This window comes from Somniosus microcephalus, chromosome 30 (genome assembly GCF_052327205.1).
Source record: "Somniosus microcephalus isolate GS21.2 chromosome 30, FLI_Smic_1.0, whole genome shotgun sequence".
Lineage (NCBI taxonomy): Eukaryota > Metazoa > Chordata > Chondrichthyes > Squaliformes > Somniosidae > Somniosus > Somniosus microcephalus.
Window position 1 is genome coordinate 11,090,050 of NC_141016.1, and position 22,442 is coordinate 11,112,491.

A 22,442-nucleotide genomic window follows, 5' to 3' on the forward strand; every position below is an offset into this window, starting at 1 on the left:
CTTGTTTTCAAAATGACAAGTCGTGGCGTTCCAATTCAACCCTGCTCTGCCTCGCACGCTTTTCCCTCCCGCTCTGCAAAAAAGGGCGCTGATTCTCGCTGGGGCGCAGTTACCACGTACATCGGCGCCTGGTTCAAATGGCCAATCTTCATCTGCAAATGTATCGGGTGAAAGCTGCTGAGATAGTTTGCACATCTGCCAATGCACTTTATTATGGTTATGTTTATGTTAATGTATTACAAGCCAAATGTATGTTGAATGTTTAAATGTCTTAATCTAAATGTACACTCTCGGGAGCCGCAAGCCTACATTTCGTTGTACTGCACTTGTGCACTAACAATGACAATAAAAGTTGATTTGATTTGATTTGGAATAACAACAGGAAATGCTGGGGGGAAACTCAGCAGGCCAGGCAGCATCGGTGGAGAGAGAAACGGAGTTAACGTTTCAGGTCGATGACCTTTCGTCAGAACTGGGGGGGAAAAAAAGCAGGAAATGGAAAGCAAGTTTAGGGGCTGGGAAAACCGGGAGGGGATGAAAGAACAAAAGGGAAGGTCAGTGATCGGATAGAAAGCAGGAGAGATAAAGAGACATCGAGAGACATTTAAGAGATATTCAAGGGGAGGTGGAAATGGGGCAGGTTAAGGAACAAAATCTGGCTCGAGATGGGGTGTGAATTGCGCTGGCAGAATGAAGGACAGTTGAAGGGTCGGAAGAAAAAACAAAGTGTGGATAAAAAGAAGAAAATAGTTTGGCCCTGGAGGGAGCACAGCACGGAATGATTCTGGGGCTGAAAGGGTTAACTTTTTTATATAATGGGTTGCGTAAACCTAGTTTGTTTTTCCCTTGAGTTTGGAATGTTGCGGGTGATCTAATCTTGTTTGAAGTGACTCGGTGGGGTAGATAGAGAGGAACTATTTCCCTCTGGTGGGGAGAATCCCAAACGAAGGGGGCATAATCTTAAAGTTGGAGCCAGGCCGTTCCGTTCAGGAGTGAAATTAGAAAACCCTTTGTCACACAAAGGGTAGAGGAAATCAATGCCCCCTCTTTTTTTGGGGGGTGGGGGGGGGTGGTGTACACGTCCCCTTTAACTGGCTGCCCAGCCCATTCAAATTTTACCATTCGCAAGCGTGCGCGGGACCCCCAGCTTAACTGGAGCATTGGTGGCAAGCTGGACCTTGCTGCTCCAAAAAGGCTGCAGATTCTAGGTCAATTGAAGCTTTCAAGACTTGAGCGATGGACTTTTGTCGGGTAAGGGTGTTGAGGGATAGATATGGAGCAGAGGCGGGCAAATGGAGTTGAAAGTACAGATTAGCCGCGATTTAACAGAATAGGGGTTCAAGGGGCTGAATGGTCCACTCCTGTTCCAATCCCACCCTTCCTGACACGCGCTTTACAGAAGCGAGCACTGGACCGTGATTAGAAATGGAGACCCTGGCTAATTATTTTTTAACCTCTTAGCCCAGGAATGCTGAGGCTAATTGTAGAGCCACTCCCCTCTCTCAGCAGAGATAAGCTAACTGAGAGCACAGACCAGGGGTCGAACTTTGAACCTTCCAAGTCTGTACTGGGTGGGGGTGGGTGGATGTAATTCCAACCTCGGTCACGGAGGGGGGGGGGAGCTGCCATCGTTCTACCGTGGGGAGAACTGCCATCGTTCTACCGTGGGGAGAAAATGCATCCCCAAGTGAGGAGATGCCATCTTCTCGGCCGCATGTTAAGAACATTCGGAGCAAAGCTTGAGATTCAGCGCCACCCAGCGCAGGGGTTCATTGAATGCTTGGTGCATCACCTCCCGTGGAATAAAGCTTCCTACCCACGACCCTGAGCTCGGCGAGGTACCGGAGATTTGCTGGCATCAGGAATCATGGCAAGGTGAATTTCAAAGAATGAAAGAAAGGCTTGCATTTATATAGCGCCTTTCGCGACCACCGGACATCCCAAAGCGCTTTACAGCCAATGAAGTATTTTTTGAAGTGTGGTCACTGTTGTAATGTAGGAAACGTGGCAACCAATTTGCGCACAGCAAGCTCCCACAAATAGCAATGTGATAAGGACCAGGTAATCTGTTTTTTTGGTGAGGGATAAATATTGGCCAAGACGCCCCTGCTCTTCTTCGAAATAGTGCCATGGGATCTTTTGCGTCCACCTGAGAGAGCAGATGGGACCTCGGTTTAACGTCTCCTCCAAAAGGCGGCACCTCCAACAGTGCAGCACCCCCTCAGCACTGCACTCACTGCGAGTGTCAGCCTAGATTTTTTTTTTGGTGCTCGAGTCTCTGGAGTGGGACTTGAACCCACAACCTTCTGACCCGGGGGTGAGAGTGCTACCCACTGAGCCACTGGCTGACACCGTGAAAGTCAGGAAAAGAGGGGTGGGGGGTGGTGAAATGCTCCACTTGGGTTCCACTGACACTAAATCCTTCTTAAATGCGTGATTTGCTTATTTAAAAAAAAAAAATAGCCATGTAATGTAACAGCCATTTCATATGGTAATGCCGAACATGTGAGGATTGGAAATGAAACAAAAGCCACCTTGTTGGCAATGTCTGCAAGTAATCAGTAGCGAGTGGCTTGCTTTCACTGCACGGGCTAATTCCGGGACCCTTCCTTCCTCCTCTTCTCCCAGGTTTTTTTTTCTCCTTCCTTCGCTCCCGTGCCGTTTCCGATCAGGACACTGTCCGTTCATTTCTTGCCTCAGGTTCGGACAGATGTGCGCGACAGCTGCGCTGACGCTGGCGAGCAGCTGAATGTCAAATGGGTTGCCCTCCTTCTGTGTTTCCTGACTTCCCTTAGTCATCCCAGCTCTTGCGCGCCTGTGAGGTGCGTTTCTGTTCTGCCTGGCCTCTCGGCAGCTGCTTCGGGTGAGTGGGTCGGGGGTGCATACTTGGACTGGCAAGATATTAAATCGAAATGTTATCATTCGCTTCCTGCTGTAAATCTATCGGAGGGTTTGTAAAACAGATTCCCCTGCCACTGAGCAAGGGGGGGAATAATGAATCTCTCTCCAAGCGATTACGCAGCAGGATCATAATTCAGTCACTATCTAATATTAAATAAAATGTAAAAAGCAGGATGAAGTCACCGGCTTGAATCTAATCAAGGGGTTGGGATGGTTTACATAAAGAATAATGGGTGAGTTGCAGGCTGGAATCTAATCGAGGGGTCTAGAGAGTTTAGCTACAGACTAACTGGTATACAGGAGTGAGTGAGGGGCTGAGGTCCTAGGGTTGCTGTCAGAAGTAAAATCTGCCAGAGATCCTGCTCATGTTGGGGGTGAAGGTTGTGGGGGCCATCACTCCTGGGGGTGGGGGGTGGGGAAGGGTGGTGCGAGGGGGTGGGGGTTGTGGGGGCCATCACTCCTGGGGGGTGGGGAAGGGTGGTGCGAGGGGTAGGGGTTGTGAGGGCCATCACTCCTGGGGGTGGGGGGTGGGGAAGGGTGGTGCGAGGGGGTAGGGGTTGTGAGGGCCATCACTCCGGGGGGTGGGGGTTGTGAGGGCCATCACTCCGGGGGGTGGGGGTTGTGAGGGCCATCACTCCTGGGGGTGGGGGCGGGGGCGGAGGGAAGGGGGGTGCGAGGGGGTGAAGGTGGTGGGGGCGGGGGGGCAGAGGGAAGGGGGGTGCGAGGGGGTGAAGGTGGTGGGGGCGGGGGGGGGTGAAGGTTCTGGGGGCCATCACTCCTGGGGGTGGGGGACGGAGGGAAGGGGGGTGCGAGGCCCTATTGCTCCCTGGAGGGGGCCCCTTTCACCCAGTCATGCCATTTCCGTGGCCAAGTGTGTGATTTGAAAAGCACTTTGCAGGCGAACAAGTTAACAGCCTGCACTAATTGTCTAATAACCCAATCTGCTTCCTCCTTTGTCAGTGTCTCATAACCTCCCTCGCTGCCAGTGTCCTGTAACCTTATTTCTTCGCACAACCAGTGACCCAGCCCCTCCTGTTGTTGCTGCTGGGTTTTTTTTTGTAGGTTATCAGGATGTGTTTTTGGTGCTTTATATCGAAGGTGAAATTCGCTCTGTTTACACACCTGAGCTTCCTGTAATACAAGAAACACCAGTTTGTCTGAAAGGCCGGACCTTACAGGAAGAGAAACTCGTGTCGAATTTCCCTCCTATCATTTGACTTGGTGTAAATCACATTGAAGCTCATCGCCAGCTCAGCCACGTGTCATTGGGGTGCGTGGGTTCAGCTCCTCTCCCCGCCCGCACTAAAAGCTCTCGGAAACTGGCTGATGACTCGGATCAATGAGTTCGTTGCATAATGTGGACAGGAGCTGTAGTACTGTTCCCGAGGCTCCAGTATGTTTCCCGGGCTTCTTTGTGTGTGTGAATAATGGATACGCGGGCATGAGTTGCAGGCTAGAATCTAATCGTGGGATCTCGAGAGTTTGGATACAGAATAATAACTGATATATAGGAGTGAGAGGGGCTGAGATCCGAGAGTTGCTGTCAGAAGTAAAACTGCCTGCTCTTGTAGTGGGTGTAGGTGTTGGGCGGGGGAGGGGGATATTCGAGTACAGGGCATCGCAGACGATCCGCCCAAATGTCTGCACTTTCCAACAGCAGTCACATTGATCAGCAGTGGGAATCTCTGCTTTTTTCCTCGTTCCATGTTGAGCTGTTTGGTGAACCAAGTCCACCTAGGCCCAATACAGCACGGGTTAGATACAGAGTAAAGCTCCCTCTACACTGTCCCATCAAACACACCCAGGGCAGGTACAGCACGGGTTAGATACAGAGTAAAGCTCCCTCTACACTGTCCCATCAAACACTCCCAGGGCAGGTACAGCACGGGTTAGATACAGAGTAAAGCTCCCTCTACACTGTCCCATCAAACACTCCCAGGGCAGGTACAGCACGGGTTAGATACAGAGTAAAGCTCCCTCTACACTGTCCCATCAAACACTCCCAGGGCAGGTACAGCACGGGTTAGATACAGAGTAAAGCTCCCTCTACACTGTCCCATCAAACACTCCCAGGGCAGGTACAGCACGGGTTAGATACAGGGTAAAGCTCCCTCTACTCTACCCCAACAATGTGCCTCAGTTCCAACCTCCGACTCCTCCCCGAATCATTTTCTACACCAGTCGCTAAGTGTGCTCTGAGACTTATCTTGCTGCTGGATTTGGGATAGTTTAGTGCCGTGTCCACTAAGAACTGGATTGAGACTGCCTGAACTCACTTCATGTTGGACCACTTGCCGATAAGGGAGACATTAATCCCATCAATCTGGGCTAACTTTGGGAGCTTTATTTTTATCGACCCGACCCGTTTGGTCAATTTTCTTCATGGAATAATTAAATGTAGGGGCCAGTGGAGTGAAGCCAGATGTAACTGAGGCCACGAAGCGTTGATTTGAAGGGCGGGAATACAGACTGAATGGAGCCCCCTTGTCCTTAATTACAACCGACTGGATTCCTGATTGCTCATAGCTGCAATTTAGTGTTTTTATTTCTTCCTGTTCTCTCCCCCTCCCGTTCCGATTTGTTGTCGACTCCTGCTGGGTTTGGGTCCTGGGGCAGTGGCGACCATCTGGCACCTGGCAGAAGGTGGCCGTTCATCCGGCGTGACGCTCGGCAGTGAGTGCCGACTGGCTCTCCCGCTGCAGAAGCCAGAGTGCATTTGGGAAAGAAGGGGCGAAAATGGTCAGGGAGAAGCAAGTTGAACCAAATGTGTTGGCAGAGAGCGGGAAAGTGATTCTCAAATCCCAAGCCGAGGAAACCTGACGAGTGTGAAGCTCAGTGGTGGGAGCCATTGAAAATACTCTCTTTTTTCCCCCCCTCCCTAGTGGTGCCCCCCCTCCCTGGTGGTGCCATGAGCTTATCTGGTGAATGATTAAACAACAGCCCAGAAGGAGCACTGGTGTGATTTCCAACAACAACAACTTGTATTTGTACAGCACCTTTAATGTAGTAAAACATCCCAAGGCGCTTCACAGGAGCGATTATCAAACAAAATTTGACACCCAGCCCCATAAGGAGACATTAGTGCAGCTTGGCCAAAGCGGTATGTGATGTAATAAAACTCACTACACACTTGGTTTGAGTATAAAGCAAGGCTTTAATCAACTTGTTTCAGAACATGGAGGTCTAGTTGTACTTCACTAGTTCCTTGTCTTACAAAATGTCCCTGGACAAGCTGGGCCCACGCCCGAGTATTTATACTCCTTGGACGGCGCCACCAGCTGGCCGTCCAGTGTTATTTCATGAGTAGTTTCCTGATGAATGATGAGATTTATAACAGTATGTTTTAAGCAGCGTCTTTAAAGAAGGAAAGAGAGGCGGAGAGGTTTAGGGAGGGAATTCCAGAGCTCAGGGCTTCAGCAGCTGAAGGCACGGCCGCCGATGGTGGAGCGATTGAAATCGGGGATGCGCCAGAGGCCAGAATTGGAGTCATTAACCAGTGACCCTGGGGTGAGGGCTAGGGAGGTCAGCAATGTTCCCTTTAAGCTGCTGGCGGCACGGCGCTCCAGGGATCCCGCGCAGCCGGCTTGGCGGCTTTTCAATGCAAAAATGCGGTATTTTAAATGGCCCGCTCAGCCCCTTAAAGGGGCCACGCGGCGCTGAAGAGAATTAGAGGGAACATTGGAGGTCAGCCACGGTTCTCGGCCCTAATCACTCACTAGTGACCCCTGCTGGAAGCTGTTTGTGTGGCTGTTGGGTTGGGAGGGTCTGGGCCTCAGCTGTGATGCCCTCTGTGGTTGAATGCCCTGCTGCCATTCAATGTCTCAGGCTCACACAAAGATGATTTGGCCGTGGTGCTGGAGGGCATCCAGTATCTGAAGCAGTGCAGGATGAATCAGTAGCTTGAGGACAACATGAGGAAGGCAAATGATCGGTCAGGAAATTTTTAAAAAAAATGAATAATACTGATGGTAGTTTTGCTTTGTATTTTTTAAACTTGAATGATTGCTGCCAACAGTGCCGTAAATTAGAGAATAAAGCAGACCCATCCTGTGGGACGGCTGAAATGAGATTTTCTGAGGTTATCAAGCGACGTCTCTGGTGTTCTTTCCCAGTAATTAAATCCGAGTTGTCGTGATTGAGATAAGGGCCCCCTCAGGATCCTGGATGCAGTTCCCACAGTCCTGACTGCGGCTGTGACGTGAGTCGGGTCTGTGGGGACATCTGAGGACATCTTTAGGAGGGCTAGCCACAGCCAATCGCTGACGGCACTTTGCAGGGGTTGGTGCTGCTTCCAGGAATTCCATCGGATATACAGCACAGAAACATTCGGCCCAACCAGTCTGTTTCTGCTCCAATCCAGCCTCCTCCCATCCTTCCTCATCTAACTCTGTCCGTATAACCCTCTGTTCCAATTCTTCTTCATATGCTTGTCTGGCCTCCCCTCAAATGCATCTATACTATTCGCCTCAACCACTCCCTGTGGTAGCGAGTTCCACATTCTCACCACTCTCTGGGTGAAGAAGTTTTTTCTGAGTCCCCTATTTGATTTCTTGGTGACTATCTTCTATTGATGGCCTCTGGTCTTGCTCTTCCCCCCACGTGGAAACACTCTCTCTCTATCCACTCTGAAGTTATCAAGCGACGTCTCTGGTGTTCTTTCCCAGTAATTAAATCCGAGTTGTCGTGATTGAGATAAGGGCCCCCTCAGGATCCTAATTTAAAAGACCTCTATTAGGTCATCCCTCCGCCTTCTGTTTTCAAGAGAAAAGCGGAAAGCAACGAGACTGGGGGAGCGGGATGAGGGCTTGGGAGGGAATGATATAGAGCCCCACTCCAGGGACTTGAGCACGTTAAGCTAGGCTGACGCTCCCAGTGCGGTGCTGAGGGAGTGCTGCACTGTCGGAGGTGCCGTCTTTCGGATGAGACGCTAAACCGAGGCCCCGCCTGCTTTCGCAGGTGGGCGTAAAAGATCCCACGGCCACTATTTTGAAGAAGAGCAGGGGAGTTCTCCCCGGTATCCTGGGGCCAATATTTATATCCCAATCAACATAACAAAACAGATTATCTGCTCACTATCACATTACTCTTTGTGGGAGCTTGTTGTACACAAAGTGGCTGTCGCGTTTCCCACATTACAACAGTGACTCCACTTCAAAATGTATTTCATTGGCTGTAAAGCGCTTCGAGACGTCCGGTGGTCGTGAAAGGCGCTATATAAATGCAAGTCTTTTCCTTTTTAGAGCAAGATCGAGCCACTCAGCCCACAGCATGCTAGGCTTTCATTTTAAAGACAACACCCCCCACCCCATTTCCCCCCCCCCCCCGCTCCACTATATTCCATGTTCCCGATGGCGTTGCCTCTTGCAGAGTTCCATTTCCAAGGATACGCACCACGCTCCCAGCACTCCACCCAAGGGGCCCCTCTGATCCGGATATCACCCAGTTATTGGACCGTGTTGGTCATAACCATCTGAGCCCAGCCCCATTCCTGCCAAAGGTCCGCCGCACACGTTCCGGCGGGTTGGGAGCGGGAAGCGGGAATCCTGGCTGACCCCTAGCCCAGGGTGCCGAGGGTAGCCCAGTCAGAGCCACCCCCCTCCCCCGCTGCTACGCCGCCCAATCACTTAGCGGAGTGCAGACTGAGCGATGCACCTGGGACACTGCCAACACAACCGGCTTTCATAGAAACATAGAAGATAGGAGCAGGAGTAGGCCATTCGGCCCCTCGAGCCTGCTCCGCCATTTAATGAGATTATGGCTGATCATCCAAATTCAATACCCTGTCCCTGCTTTCTCCCCATATCCCTTGATCCCTTTAGCCTTAAGAAATATATCTAACTCCTTCTTGAATATATTTAATGAATTGGCCTCAACTGCCTTCTGTGGTAGAGAATTCCACAGGTTCACCACTCTCTGGGTGAAGAAATTCCTCCTCATCTCGGTCCTAAATGGCTTACCCCTTATCCTTAGACTGTGACCCCTGGTTCTGGACTCCCCCGCCATCGGGAACATCCTTCCTGCATCCAGTCTGTCTAGTCCTGTTAGAATTTTATAAGTTTCAATGAAACCCCCTCTCATTCTTCTAAACTCTAGCGAGTATAAGCCCAATCGACCCAATCTCTCCTCATATGTCATTCAGATAGTCACTTGCGCTGGCTATTTAATTAATGGCACATAAAGGCGGCCAGCAGTACAGCAAGAGCCAGGGGCCTCGAGGGGGGAAAAATAAATGAACTATAGGTTGGCAATCACTCCTGTTAACAATGAATATCTGAGAAAATTAAATGAGTGAGTTTGGCCTACATTTCCTGTCGTAGCAAAAACCTTTATAAATCACTGGTTAGGCCCCAGCTGGAGTATTGTGTCCCATTTTGGACGCCACAGTTTAGGAAGGAAGTCAAGGCCTTGTGGAGGGTGCAGAGGAGATTTAGTAGAATGGTACATTACCAGGAATGAGGGACTTCCATTGTGTGGAGAAGCTGGGATTGTTCTCCTTGGAGCAGAGAAGGCTAAGGGGAGATTTAATAGAGGTGCTCAAAATTATGAATGGTTTCGAGAAGGAGAATCAAAACATTTCACCAGCAAGACATAAAAACCTAAGAAATAGGAGCAGGAGTAGGCTATTTGGCCCTTTGAGCCTGCTCCGCCATTCAGTAAGATCATGGCTGATCATCTACCTCATCTGCACTATCCCCATATCCCTCGATTCCCTTAACATTCAAAAATCTATCGATCTCTGCCATGAATATACTCAACGACTGAGCCTCCACAGCCCTCTGGGGTAGAGAATTCCAAAGATTCACCACCCTCTGAGTGAAGATATTTCTCCTCATCTCAGTCCTAAATGGCCGACCCCTTATTCTGAGACTGTGACCCCTGGTTCTAAACTCCCCAGCCAGGGGAAACATCCTCGCTGCATCTACCCTGTCAAGCCCTGTAAGAATTTAGTATGTTTCATTGAGATTACCTCATTCTTCTAAACGTCGGAGAATATAGGCCTGGTCTACTCAATCTCTCCTCATAGGACAATCCCCCATCCCAGGAATCAGTCTGGTGAACCTTTGTTGCACTCCCTCTATGGTAAGTATATCCTTCCTTAGGTAAGGAGACCAAAACTGTACACAATACTCCAGGTGTGGTCTCGCCAGGGCTCTATATAATTGCAGTAAGACGTCTTTACTCTTATACTCAAATCCTCTTGTAATAAAGGCCAACAAACTATTTGCTTTTTCCTAATTGCAGTAAATAAGGGAGAAAGTGTTTCCACTGGCAGGAGGGTCGGTTTAAGATTTAAGATTATTGGCAAAAGAACCAGAGGGGAGATGAGGATTTTTTTTTTTAATGCAGCGAGTTATGATCTGGAAAGCGCTGCCTGAAAGGGCAGTGAAAGCAGTTTCAATCGTAAACTTGCGAAAGGGAAAAATACTTGAAACAGGAGAAATTTGTCGGGACTAATTGGATCGATCTTTCCAAGAGCCAGTACAGGCATGGTGGCCCGAATGGCCTCCTCCTGTGTTGCATCTTTCTATGGTTGTAGAGCGACCCACCTTGGATGGTATAACGGGTTTTGAACAATAACGTACAGACCAATCCCAGTTCTGAAGTAACAACAGAAAACGCTGGAAAAACCTCAGCAGGCCAGGCAACATCCGTGGGGAGAGAAACAGAGTTAACGTTTCAGGTCGAAACCCTTCTTCAGAACCAGTTCTGAAGTGTTGTTTTCATGTTACCATGTTCCTGCCCTCTTGGCAACATTGCAAAGGTCGATTGTGTGTTGGAGCGGGGATTGGATCCGCTCCAGATCCATTCTCTAAAACACGTCTCAAACGCAGGTAGGACCAGGAAGGGAGGGAGAATAATACAAGGCTTTTGGTTTCAAAATCAGTTGGAATTACTGTGTAACTTTAATAAATAAAGCCTATTAGGTGTTCGTATCTGGCCTGCAGTAGGCCTCGGAATATTTTTGACCTTGTTTAATCTGACAGTGTCACCTGTTTCTGGTTCTGAGGTGTGCAGTGTTGTGTCCTGTGGGCCACGGTGATCACTGCGCTCCACTCTGTGTCCACCCCCCCCCCCCCGGCTCCCCGGCTGCTGTGAGATGGGATCCGATATTCTGCTTTTCTTTTCCTGTTGCCTGTAATGCCAGCGATTGTCAACCAGCAGTCATCTGAATCAAAAAAAAAAATGACTGGCAGCCTGGGAGCATTGTGCGCGATTTTAAAATGAGCATTTATGCTGCTTGAACTACTTTTATTAGCACACTGAGCCTCAGTGTCTGATTTAAACACAGTCACTGCTGTTCTCTCTCTCTCTCTCTCTCTTTCTCTCTCTATCATTTTGTCCTCCACTCCCGTAACCTGCAATTTCCTCCCCATCTCTCCCGGAGGCGCTGACTCCCACTGCGCCACGTGTGTGCCATGCGTGTCAACAACCATCCAGCTTCCTCCTCTTAAGTGGCCGTTCTTCAGGCGTGGGGGTGTCAAGGCGCTGAATGCCCGCCAGCTATTTGACCGTGAGTGGCGTCACTGCCGCGCCAGATCCCGCCCGCCCCCTGAAATCCACATACGCACAAAATGGCCAGCAGGGTTAATTGGCTAGCAGTCAGGGGTAGAAACATAGAAGATAGGAGCAGGAGTAGGCCATTCGGCTCCTCGAGCCTGCTCCGCCATTCAATGAGATCATGGCTGATCATCCAAATTCAGTACCCTGTCCCTGCTTTCTCCCCATATCCCTTGATCCCTTTAGCCTTAAGAAATATATCTAACTCCTTCTTGAATATATTTAATGAATTGGCCTCAACTGCCTTGTGTGGTAGAGAATTCCACAGGTTCACCACTCTCTGGGTGAAGAAACTCCTCCTCATCTCTGTCCTAAATGGCTTACCCCTTATCCTTAGACTGTGACCCCTGGTTCTGGACTCCCCCGCCATTGGGAACATCCTTCCTGCATCTAGTCTGTCTAGTCCTGTTAGAATTTTATAAGTTTCAATGAGATCCCCTCTCATTCTTCTAAACTCTAGCGAATACAAGCCCAATCGACCCAATCTCTCTTCATACGTTATTCCTGCCATCCCAGGTATCAGTCTGGTGAATCTTCGCTGCACTCCCTCCATGGCAAGAACATCCTTCCTCAGATAAGGCAACCAAAACTGCACACAATACTCAAGGTGTGGTCTCACCAAGGCCCTGTACAACTGCAGCAAGACATCCTTGTTCCTGTACTCAAATCCTCTCGCTATGAAGTATGGGTAGGGACCATGTTTCTCATTCGCCCCCCCCCCCCCACCCCCACAGGACCCTTGAGGCCAAGTGTAAGAGCCCTATTGCTGTCCTCATTGAGATAGCACAGAACAGGGACGGAACATGAGAACATCGTAGTCTGTATCGCTCAATGGTACTTTGGATAGTAAGGGTTTGACTGGGGTACAGGAGCAAAGGGATCAGGGGGTACAGATACACATCACTAAAAGTAGCGAAGCTGGTTAATAAGGCCATAAAGAAAGTGAGCCAAGCATTGGGGTTCATTTCTAGAGGTCTAGGTCTGAAAAGCAGAGAAATGATAAACTTGTATCGACCCTTGGTTACGCCACACACAGAGCACTGTGCACAGTTCTGGTCTCCATATTACACAATGGACATAGGCATTGGAGAAGGTGCAACAACGATTCACAAGGATGATACCAGAACTGAGAGGTTACACCTGTCAGGAAAGGCTGAACAGGCTGGGGCTCTTTTTTCTGGAAAAGAGAAGACCGAGGGGTGACCCGATGGAGGTCTTTTAAGATTACGAAAGGGTTTAATAGGGTAGACGTAGAGAAGATGCTTCCACTTGTGGGGGAGTCCAAAACTAGAGGTAATGTAATAAATCCATTAGGGAATTCAAGAGAAACTTTACCCAGAGAGTGGTGAGAATGTGGAACTCACTACCACAGGGAGTGGTTGCGGTGAATAGCAGAGATACATTTAAGGGGAAGCTAGATAAACACATGGGGGAGAAAGGAATAGAAAGATATGTTGATGGGGGTTTTTTTTGTATTCACTTATGGGATCTGGGCGTCGCTGGGCAAGGCCAGCATTTATTACCCATCCCTAATTGCCCTCGAGAAGGTGGTGGTGAGCTGCCTTCTTGAACCGCTGCAGTCCGTGTGGTGAAGGTGCTGTTAGGGAGGGAGTTCCAGGATTTTGACCCAGCGACGATGATGGAACGGCCGATATATTTCCAAGTCAGGATGGTGTGTGACTTGGAGGGGAACTTGGAGGTGGTGGTGTTCCCATGCGCCTGCTGCCCTTGTCCTTCTAGGTGGAAGAGGTCGCGGGTTTGGGAGGTGCTGCCGAAGAACACTGCAGCCACGGTGAGATGAAGTAGGGTGGGAGGACGCTCGTGTTGAGCGTAAATGCCGGCACGGATCAGTTGGGCTGAATGGCCTGTTTTTTGCGCTGTAGACTCGATGTAACACTTGCCCCAGTAGGCTTTTTAAGAGGCCTGTGAGTTTTATTCAGCTGTTTCTATTCAGAACTCCCCATGCTCGTTATAAGGCAGCTGGGTGGCTGTGCTGTAACACGCTAGGAATTCTGGAGAAATTGCGGACTCCCCATCGGAGCAATTGAGATGATGTAATTGGGAGCAGGCGATGATCTAATATGCCTGCAATACGCCATGGCGACGAGGGGGATGATGCGACTCCTCTGGGACCTGCTCGCCGTGTTGTAAAGGACGAGCGGTCTAATGATAGGAGTGATCTCACTGCTGAGGATTCATTCGCTTGTAGTTGAGTGCTCAGTTGGGATTAGCGATGGCTGAACTGGAGATTGGAGGTTAATCTTGATGCCGACCGCATCTGTTTACCAACATGCGCACCTGTCTGCATGTTGACTCAGACCTCACTGTCTCGCCCTGACTGCATTACTGGTTCTAGTCCAAGGGTTCAGTGACTGATGGTGCCACCTGGAGTGGCTCTGAGCCATGCAGGCCCAAGAGGGCAGGTGCAGCAGGCGGTTAAGAAGGCAAATGGTATGCTGGCCTTCAGAGCGAGAGAATTGGAGTACAGGAACAAGGATGTCTTGCTGTAGTTGTACAGGGCCTTGGTGAGACCACACCTTGAGTATTGTGTGCAGTTTTGGTCGCCTTATCTGAGGAAGGATGTTCTTGCCATGGGAGTGCAGCGAAGATTCACCAGACTGATCCCTGGGATGGCAGGAATGACGTATGAGGAGAGATTGGGTCGATTAGGCTTATATTTGTTAGAGTTCAGAAGAATGAGAGGGGATCTCATTGAAACTTATAAAATTCTAACAGGACTAGACAGACTAGATGCGGGAAGGATGTTCCCGATGGTCGGGGAGTCCAGAACCAGGGGTCACAGTCTAAGGATAAGGGGTAAGCCATTTAGGACAGAGATAAGGAGGAATTTCTTCACCCAGAGAGTGGTGAACCTGTGGAATTCTCTACCACAGAAGGCAGTTGAGGCCAATTCATTAAATATATTCAAGAAGGAGTTAGATATATTTCTTAAGGCTAAGGGGATCAAGGGATATGGGGAGAAGGCAGGAGCAGGGTACTGAATTTGGATGATCAGCCATGATCTCATTGAATGGCGGAGCAGGCTCGAGGGGCCGAATGGCCTACTCCTGCTCCTATCTTCGATGTTTCGATCACTGGTTGGCACCGCGCCCCGTAGGATGGCAGTGGCACTGCTGGAACGCACGTGTCTGGCGAGGTTGGAAGAGAACGGAATCTTCGGCTCGCCTCTCGCACCCGGTGGTTGAATAGCTTGTTGTCATTCACGCTCGAGGTTCTCACCAGAGGCATGGCCGCTTGGAAAACTGCTGAGGTCTTTTGGAAGTCCCACTCCAGAGACTTGAACAAAAAAAATCTAGGCCGACACTCCCAGTGCAGTACTGAGGGATTGCTGCACTGTTGGAGGTGCCGTCTTTCGGATTAAACCGAGGCCCCGTCTGCTCTCTCAGGTGGGCGTAAAAGATCCCATGGCGCTATATCGAAGAGAAACAGGGGAGTTATCCCCGATGTCCTGGGGCCAATATTTACCCCTGAATCAGCATCACTAAAATAGATTATCTGGTCATTATCACATTGCTGTTTGTGGGAGCTTGCTGTGCGCAAATTGGCTGCCGCGTTTCCTGCATTACAACAGTGACTACACTTCAAAAAGTACTTCATTGGCTTTAAAGCGCTTTGGGATGCCTTGAGGTCGTGAAAGGTGCTATAGAAATGCAAGACCGTCTTTCTTTTTGGAAATCAAAAAACAAGAGGAGTTGGGAACAAATTACAGTGAAGGAATCTGCGAGGGTCCTGGTTTGTGAGATCAACATTTCACATAAAGAAAGAAAGTCTTGCATTTCTCCAGCGCCTTTCATGACCACCGGACGTCACAAAGCACTTTACAGCCAATGAAGTAATTTTGAAGTGGAGTCACTGTTGTAATGTGGGAAATGCGACAGCCAATTTGTGCACAGCAAGCTCCCACAAATGGCAATGTGATAATGACCAGATAATCTGTTTTAATGATGTTGGTTGAGGGATAAATATTGGCCAGGACACCCGGGATAGCTCCCCTGCTCTTCTTCAAAATAGTGCCCGTGGGATCTTTTACGTCCACCTGAGAGAGCAGACGGGGCCTCAGGTTTAACGTCTCATCTGAAAGACGGCACCTCTGACAGTGCAGCACTGGGAGCGTCAGCCTAGATTTACATGTTCAAGTCCCTGGAGTGGGATGATGCAGTCTGACGAACCCATTCTAGACCCTTCAAGGCGGGGTGTGAGGGATGGGGGTAGAGTTATGGTATTGGCCAGCCTGCCCTATCCATCTTCTTTCCAGTCTTGCCTCACCTGAACTGGTTTAATTGGCCGGCATTCGAAAGGGAGCAAGACAGGTTCCTGACTGGAGGGGCGGTTTCCGATTTATAAAAGGTAGGGTGTGGGGCAGCTGGCCAGTGGGACACTGAGTTACTCCAGTCTCCTGGAGCTTGTCTGTCTTTGGGGTTTGACAGGAGTTTCCCCCCAGATTTTACTAAAAAAAAAAATAAAAAAAATTATTCGGAAAAGGTGCAGATTTACTAGACTGGTACTGGTGATGAAGGACTTCAGTTTATGTGGAGAGAATAGAAAAGCCGGGATTGTTCTCCTTGGAGCGGAGAAGGTTAAGGGAGGATTTGATAGAGATGCTCAAAATCATGAAGGGTTTTGATAGAGTAAATAAGGAGAAACTGTTTCCAGTGGGAGAAGGGTCGATAACCAGAGGACACAGACTTAAGACGATTGGCAAAAATTTCATGGGGGGAGATGAGGAGAATTTTTTTAACTTATGATCTGGAATGCACTGCCTGAAAGGGTGGTGGAAGCTGCTGATTCAATAGTAACTTTCAAAAGGGAATTGGATAAATACTTGTAAAGGAAACATTTGCAGGGCAATGGGGAAAGAGCAGGGGTTAGTGGGACTAATTGGACAGCTCATTCGGCGCAGACACGATGGGCCGAATGGCCTCCTTCTGTGCTGTATGATTCTATGATACGATTTCCTTTTTGACCCTCCTAAGGTATTGTGTGATTGGGAGATGTGGGGAAGAGAGGCAGGTTGATTGGGCACAAGGCTGCACAGTGTCAATATGGGATGGGCTTGATAGACCATTCCATTTAGACATCGATAGTCTTTCCCTGTCCTTTCACTCACATTAGTATGTTGGTACCCATTCCACAGGCACTGTGCTGTTTACTTCATTGCAAGAGGATTTGAGTACAGGAGCAAGGATGTCTTACTACAGTTGTACAGGGCCTTGGTGAGACCACACCTGGAGTACTGTGTGCAGTTTTGGTCTCCTTACCTAAGAAAGGATATACTTGCCATAGAGGGAGTGCAGCGAAGGTTCACCACACTGATTCATGGGATGTCGTATGAGGAGAGATTGGGTCGACTAGGCCTGTATTCACTAGAGTTTAGAAGAATGAGAGGGAATCTCATTGAAACGTATAAAATTCTGACAGGGCTAGACAGACTGGATGCAGGGAGGATGTTTCCCTGGCTGGGGGGTCTGGAACGTGGGGTCACAGTCTCGAGACGGGGTAGGACATTTAGTACTGAGATGAGAAATTTCTTCACTCAGAGGGTGGTGAACCTGTGGAATTCACTACCACAGAAGGCTGTGGAAGCCAAGTCACTGAATATATTTATGAAGGAGATAGATAGATTTCTAGACACAAAAGGCATCAAGGGGTATGGGGAGAGAGCGGGAATATGGTATTGAGATAGAGGATCAGCCATGATCATATTGAATGGCGGAGCAGGCTCGAAGGGCCGAATGGCCTACTCCTGCTCCTATTTTTCGATGTGTCTAGTACAGCGGGCGTGGCCCGTGATAGTCACCCAGAACTCACCTCCTGTTTACTCACTTGTTGCAGTGGTGACCAGAACCGTTGAAGATTCTGAGGAGGAGGACGTAGCATCGAAGAAAGACCCGAGACGATAAAGGGGCTCCCTGAAAGGACGGAAGAGATGGCCAGTGGCGGTTCCTGCTCCCTCGTCTGCAATGTTGTGTTGGTGACGCTCCTTCAGCTCTCGCAGGCCAGTGGCTGGAATACAGTGCCACGCAAGACAGTGAGCCACAATGGTGAGTAGAACATTTCTTTCCGTATCGAATGTTTGTACTTGCCTTGGAGATGACCTCACCCCTTGGGCAGGTGTCCAAGCCCATGTTTGGGGAAGTGGGAAAGAAACTGAACGAAAACCGTTAAAATGTCTCTGTCTCTCTGTCTCTCTGTCTCTGTCTCTTTCTCTCCTCACCAAGGTTAAAAATAGGAGAGGAGATGATCTAAATCAGGCAGTACTGATTAGATGATGCCCAAGCCTGGATTTTAAAAGCCTGTCAATGGAGGAGGAGGGGAAGGCTGGTCGAGGTGGGGAGTTCCAGAGTTCTGATGTCCTGGGGTAGACAATTGGAGAAAGAGAGAGTGGGCTAAGGTAGACAGTGCAGTGAGTTTTGACTTCAACACCAGTGAGGATGCACGGAGGAGGAAGTCCACGTACAACAGGGTATTGGAGATAGAGGGAATAAAGCAAAACCCATCTTGTTTTTTCTTGTATCCTGCGTAGGGATGCGAGAGAGATACGAGAGGAGTCCCCTCAAATGTGTGAGCGATATACTGTAGGAATCTCCTCTGATGTGGGAGCGAGATTGAAGTCTTTGCACTGACTTGGGCTTTGCACTGACTTGGGCTTTAGAGTTGTTGAGGGAAAATGAAGTCTTTGGCACAACAGAGGAACTAGAGTCCTTGAAAGCAGTTTTCATGGAGGAATGAAGGAAGAGTGGGCTTGTATGGATTATCAGAATATGTGTTCGCATTTTGTTAAAAGGGAAGGGAGCATACTTTCATGCATCATCTATATAACGAGAAAACCTTGTTGGCACGTCTGCTACCTTGATGGAGTGTTGGTCATTGAAGGCGTTCCCTCCCATTCCTGCCTCCTGTAGTACTGTTGCTTCTCCGTCTCCAATCACTGAAGCCATCTTCAGTTGGAGACCTGGCTGGGGGTGTTATCGAGCCAGACAGTGTGCGAGAGAGCTCGATTACCAGGCATAGTTGGAATGGAATCCCGCCAGGGCACTGCTGGCTAATGGGTGGTATCTGTAGGCAAGAGTTCAGCTCCCTCAGCGCGCCAAACTCAGTAACTGCAAGAGGGTATTGGCGCTCGCTGCCTTTAAAAGAGAAGAGATTTTAACAACCAGCAAAATAAATACTGTTAACGGTCACGTGAAGTCTTCAAAAAAAATGGGATATAGCAGCAGTTTAGTAAGCTGATTATTCTGCCAGTGGAACACACTCGCCGTGCGTTTGATTGGAATCCAGTCTGAATGGCCTCCTTCTGTGCCTCTATGATTGGTTCTGTAACCCAAAATATTGTCTGTACGATTTACAAATCATTTTTTTGGACCTTCTTCCCCCAGCGCAGTGTTTTCTGAGGCGGGAGATGCCATTTTGTGCTAACTCTAACCCCATCCCGTCTCATGTCCTCTCCAAGCTCATTTTGCCCATGAGACTCACCTCCTGCTCCCTCGACCCTATTCCCGCTGACCACCCAACCTCCCTTCATGGCCCCTCCGTGTTGGCTGATTTTTGTTAACTGTTCTCTCTCCTCGGGTACTGTCCCCCTCCCCTTCAACTCTACCGTCATCACCCCACTGCTGGGGGAAAAAAACACACCCTTGACCCCACCGTCCTTGCAAACTATCACCGCCCCCCCCCCCCCCCCCGACCCCATCTGCAGCCCCCCTTTCCTCTCCACGATCCTTGATCGTGTTGTCGCCTCCCGGGTCGGCGCCACAATCTTTGGCCGCATCGCCATGTTTAAGCCCTTCCAATCGGGGTTCCGCCTCCGCCCCTTCCGTGACATTGTGAGCCGCTCGACTCTTAACATCCGCACATGGGCTGTCCGAGTATAAACAAGGCCGGGAAGCAGCAGCAAAGAACGGAGGAAGGGAGGGTGTCTCTCTCTCTCTCTTAAACACTTTCCTCAAGCCCCGAGCACCCCTCCTCCCCCTCTCCGCGCTGAGCATTTGTTGAATGCAGATCCATTTTTATATACTGTGCCTAATCTTCGGAGCTTTACAAATTACAAAGTGCCTATGCCAGCTTTTTTTGACTGCAAGTCTGCAATTATGAGCAAAGATTATAATTTCCTGGGAACTGGAATAGTGTCTGACTGTGGGCTGGCCTGTGCTGGTGGATGAGGAGCAGGCTTCTCCTTGTGATCCCGTTCGCCCAGCTCTGGCTTTGGAGTCATTCTGCTTTGTTGCTTCAGGCTTGTGAGTGGCCTTCAGGGCCGGTCCCTCGGACAAATACTGAGCATCTTTCCCTGACACGGGAGGTTTGCTTTCTGCAGGAAAAGTTCCAAAATACGGTGTGAGATGTGAAGCAGGTGGCTTTAATTTAGGAGGGCCGTATGCACGTAATTATTAGGAACAGGAAAAGGTCATTGAAAGCCCAGCAAGGTCATCCTTTTCATAAATCTGCCTCTGTCGCTCTCTCCCCCCTCTCTCTGTCGCTCTCTCCCCCTCTCTCTGTCGCTCTCTCCCCCTCTCTCTGTCGCTCTCTCCCCCTCTCTCTGTCGCTCTCTCCCCCTCGCTCTGTCGCGCTCTTGTCCCTCCTACTCCCCTCCCACAGCTCCCCAGCTCCTAACTGCTGCTGTGCCACTTCTAGGGGGTTGAAAGCTGTTCCAAACTGTGGGCACTAACTCCGGATCTCTCAAAACATCAGTGCAAGAACTCGCACCCATTGCGTGCAGTGATGTTCGCTGATAAAGCCAGAGCCGGGACTGGTGCTGACCTTTAGCCATGGACGATGAGCTCAGAGGACTCTCCACTTGCATCGAGTGCAGGTGGTTGGCGAGTATATCCATGTCGGTGCTACAACATGACCACGCACTGACCCCGGGTCGTACATCCCCTCTCAGTCAGCAAACATCTGCTTCCTACTGGGGCAGATTAATGGTCAGGAATGGGCTTTGTGTAAAGTGAGTTAGTTAACTGTCATAACAAAAAAAGCAACTGATTCCTGACCAGAGAGATTTCCGCCTTGGTTGCCCATGTTACAAGGGAGGGTTTGCCCCTAACCCAACGTGCCCCCCTTCCCCCCCCATCCCTTCCTCTCCTGGTGGCGCTGACTCCGGGGATGTGGTTCCACTGCTGCCAGCGACCCTCTGGTACCAAAGCCAAGTGACGAGATGGGCAAATTATTCACACACACAGTCAAACAGCGCAGGAGGCCATTCGGCCTGTCCAATGATCTGTCCAATTAGTCCCACACTCCCCGCTCCCCCCCTGCTCTTTCCCCAATCGTCCTGCAGTTGTTTACTTTTCCAAGTATTTATCCAATTCCCTTTTTGAAAGTTGCTATTGAATCTGTTTCCACCGCCCTTTCAGGCAGCGCAACGCAGGTCGTAACTGACATAAGAAAACTACCAGGCACTTGGTCTAAGCGTTAATCAAAGCTTTAATCAACTGTTTTACAACATGGAGGTCTAGTTGTGTTCTTCACTAGTTCCTGTTAAGAATGTCCTGCGCAAGCTGGGCCCATGCCCGAGTATTTATACTCTCCCTGGACAGCGCCACCCGCAGGCCGCTCAGTATTATTTCATAAGTCTTTCTTTCATGAATGACTGATTCATGTCAGCAACCACTTACTGCGTTAAAAAAAATGCTTGCTCGTGTCGCCTCTGGTTCTTTTGCCAGAGGGACAGGAGTAGGCCATTCAGCCCTTCGAGCATGTTGCGCTAGTCTTACAGGGTCACAAATGAGAACCCACTAAGCCTAAACAACTCCGTGCCGGTATCGTGGTGGCACCAAAACCCTTCAGTGGTTACTGTCGGTGGTGTTTATATTAGTTGTGTCATTTTGATTCTGGTACTTTTTTTTTTCACTCCTTTTTTACGGGAGGGTGCTAGAATCGCCTCTGCACCAAGAGCGAGACACTCGGGGAAAGGCGTTATCCAGAAAGAATCAGGAAGCCTCCCCAAAGACTGAATTTATAAATAGACTATTCTCAGCTAATGTTGCATGTTAAAAGTGTTAATTGTAATTAGTTTGATATTTAATTGTTAAATGAGTGTTATGGTACTGTTAATCTAAAAGGGGAGGAATTGTAATGTATGTACCTTTAAGGGGGGAACTACTTTTTACAGCTCCTGTATACTGTAGTACCGGCAGTGACCACACCTGTATATAAACCCTGAAGTCTTATTGATAAAGGAGGAAAGAAGTGTTTGGCACGAGAGATTCTTGAAGCTGCTTAGCAACGGAGGAGACATGGAAGTTATAATTAAGGTTAAAGGAGATGAGGTAACTAAGAATGCCAATAGATAGAGCAGGACCAAAGGTGGAGCCATTGAAGGTAACGGGGATGGATCGTAGTTCATGCAACCTGCAAAGCGAGACACAGAAAAGTGCCTGGGTTTTCCAATTCACGCTAACCTGTTCAAATAAATCGAGACTACTGTATCTTTGAAGAACTGAAAGATGAATCACGTCACTCCTCTGGAGGAGGGCATGCGTGAGGAGATGATGTGATTCAGTCATGGCCTTCTGAGAGTATAAGGTTGTGCGTACTAAGGATGTGCAGTCTGGAGGCAGCTGATGAACGGCAGGCTGAAGTCCTCAGCAAAAAGGCTTTGGATGATGAATGTAGGAGGAGGTTGTTGATATGAGGAGGGAACAGAGTGGGAGAGGAGCGAGCCCGGGGAATAGAAACCATCATCAGATGCCCCATCAACGACAGCACAGATGGCGCAATTGGAGAGGAAAGTAGATAATGAACGCAGTGTGGTGTTTAGAAGTGATTGATGCCAGATGAAAGGTTTTGGAGCTGTCCAAGGCAGTGGCAGATGACTCACCAAAGCGTTCAAGAGGTGTGTTGCAACAAAGCAAGATTTATCAGCGAGGCGACCCTGCCAAAATCCGCCCCCTCGACATTTCCTCCCTTTAAGACGCTCCTTAAAACCTACCTAATCCCTCCTAATGTGGCTCTGTGTCAAATTT

General features: G+C 49.3%; 1 protein-coding gene across 1 annotated transcript in view; it reads left to right on the top strand.

Moving 5' to 3' along the window:
- The window catches only part of sema4c (sema domain, immunoglobulin domain (Ig), transmembrane domain (TM) and short cytoplasmic domain, (semaphorin) 4C), a 104,593-nt gene that overhangs the window by 10,278 nt on the left and 71,873 nt on the right, over positions 1-22,442 (top strand). The window contains 1 exon segment of the mRNA XM_085970792.1: positions 17,314-17,522. Within this exon segment, the coding sequence (XP_085826918.1) occupies positions 17,408-17,522 (115 nt within the window). The 5' untranslated portion in view covers positions 17,314-17,407.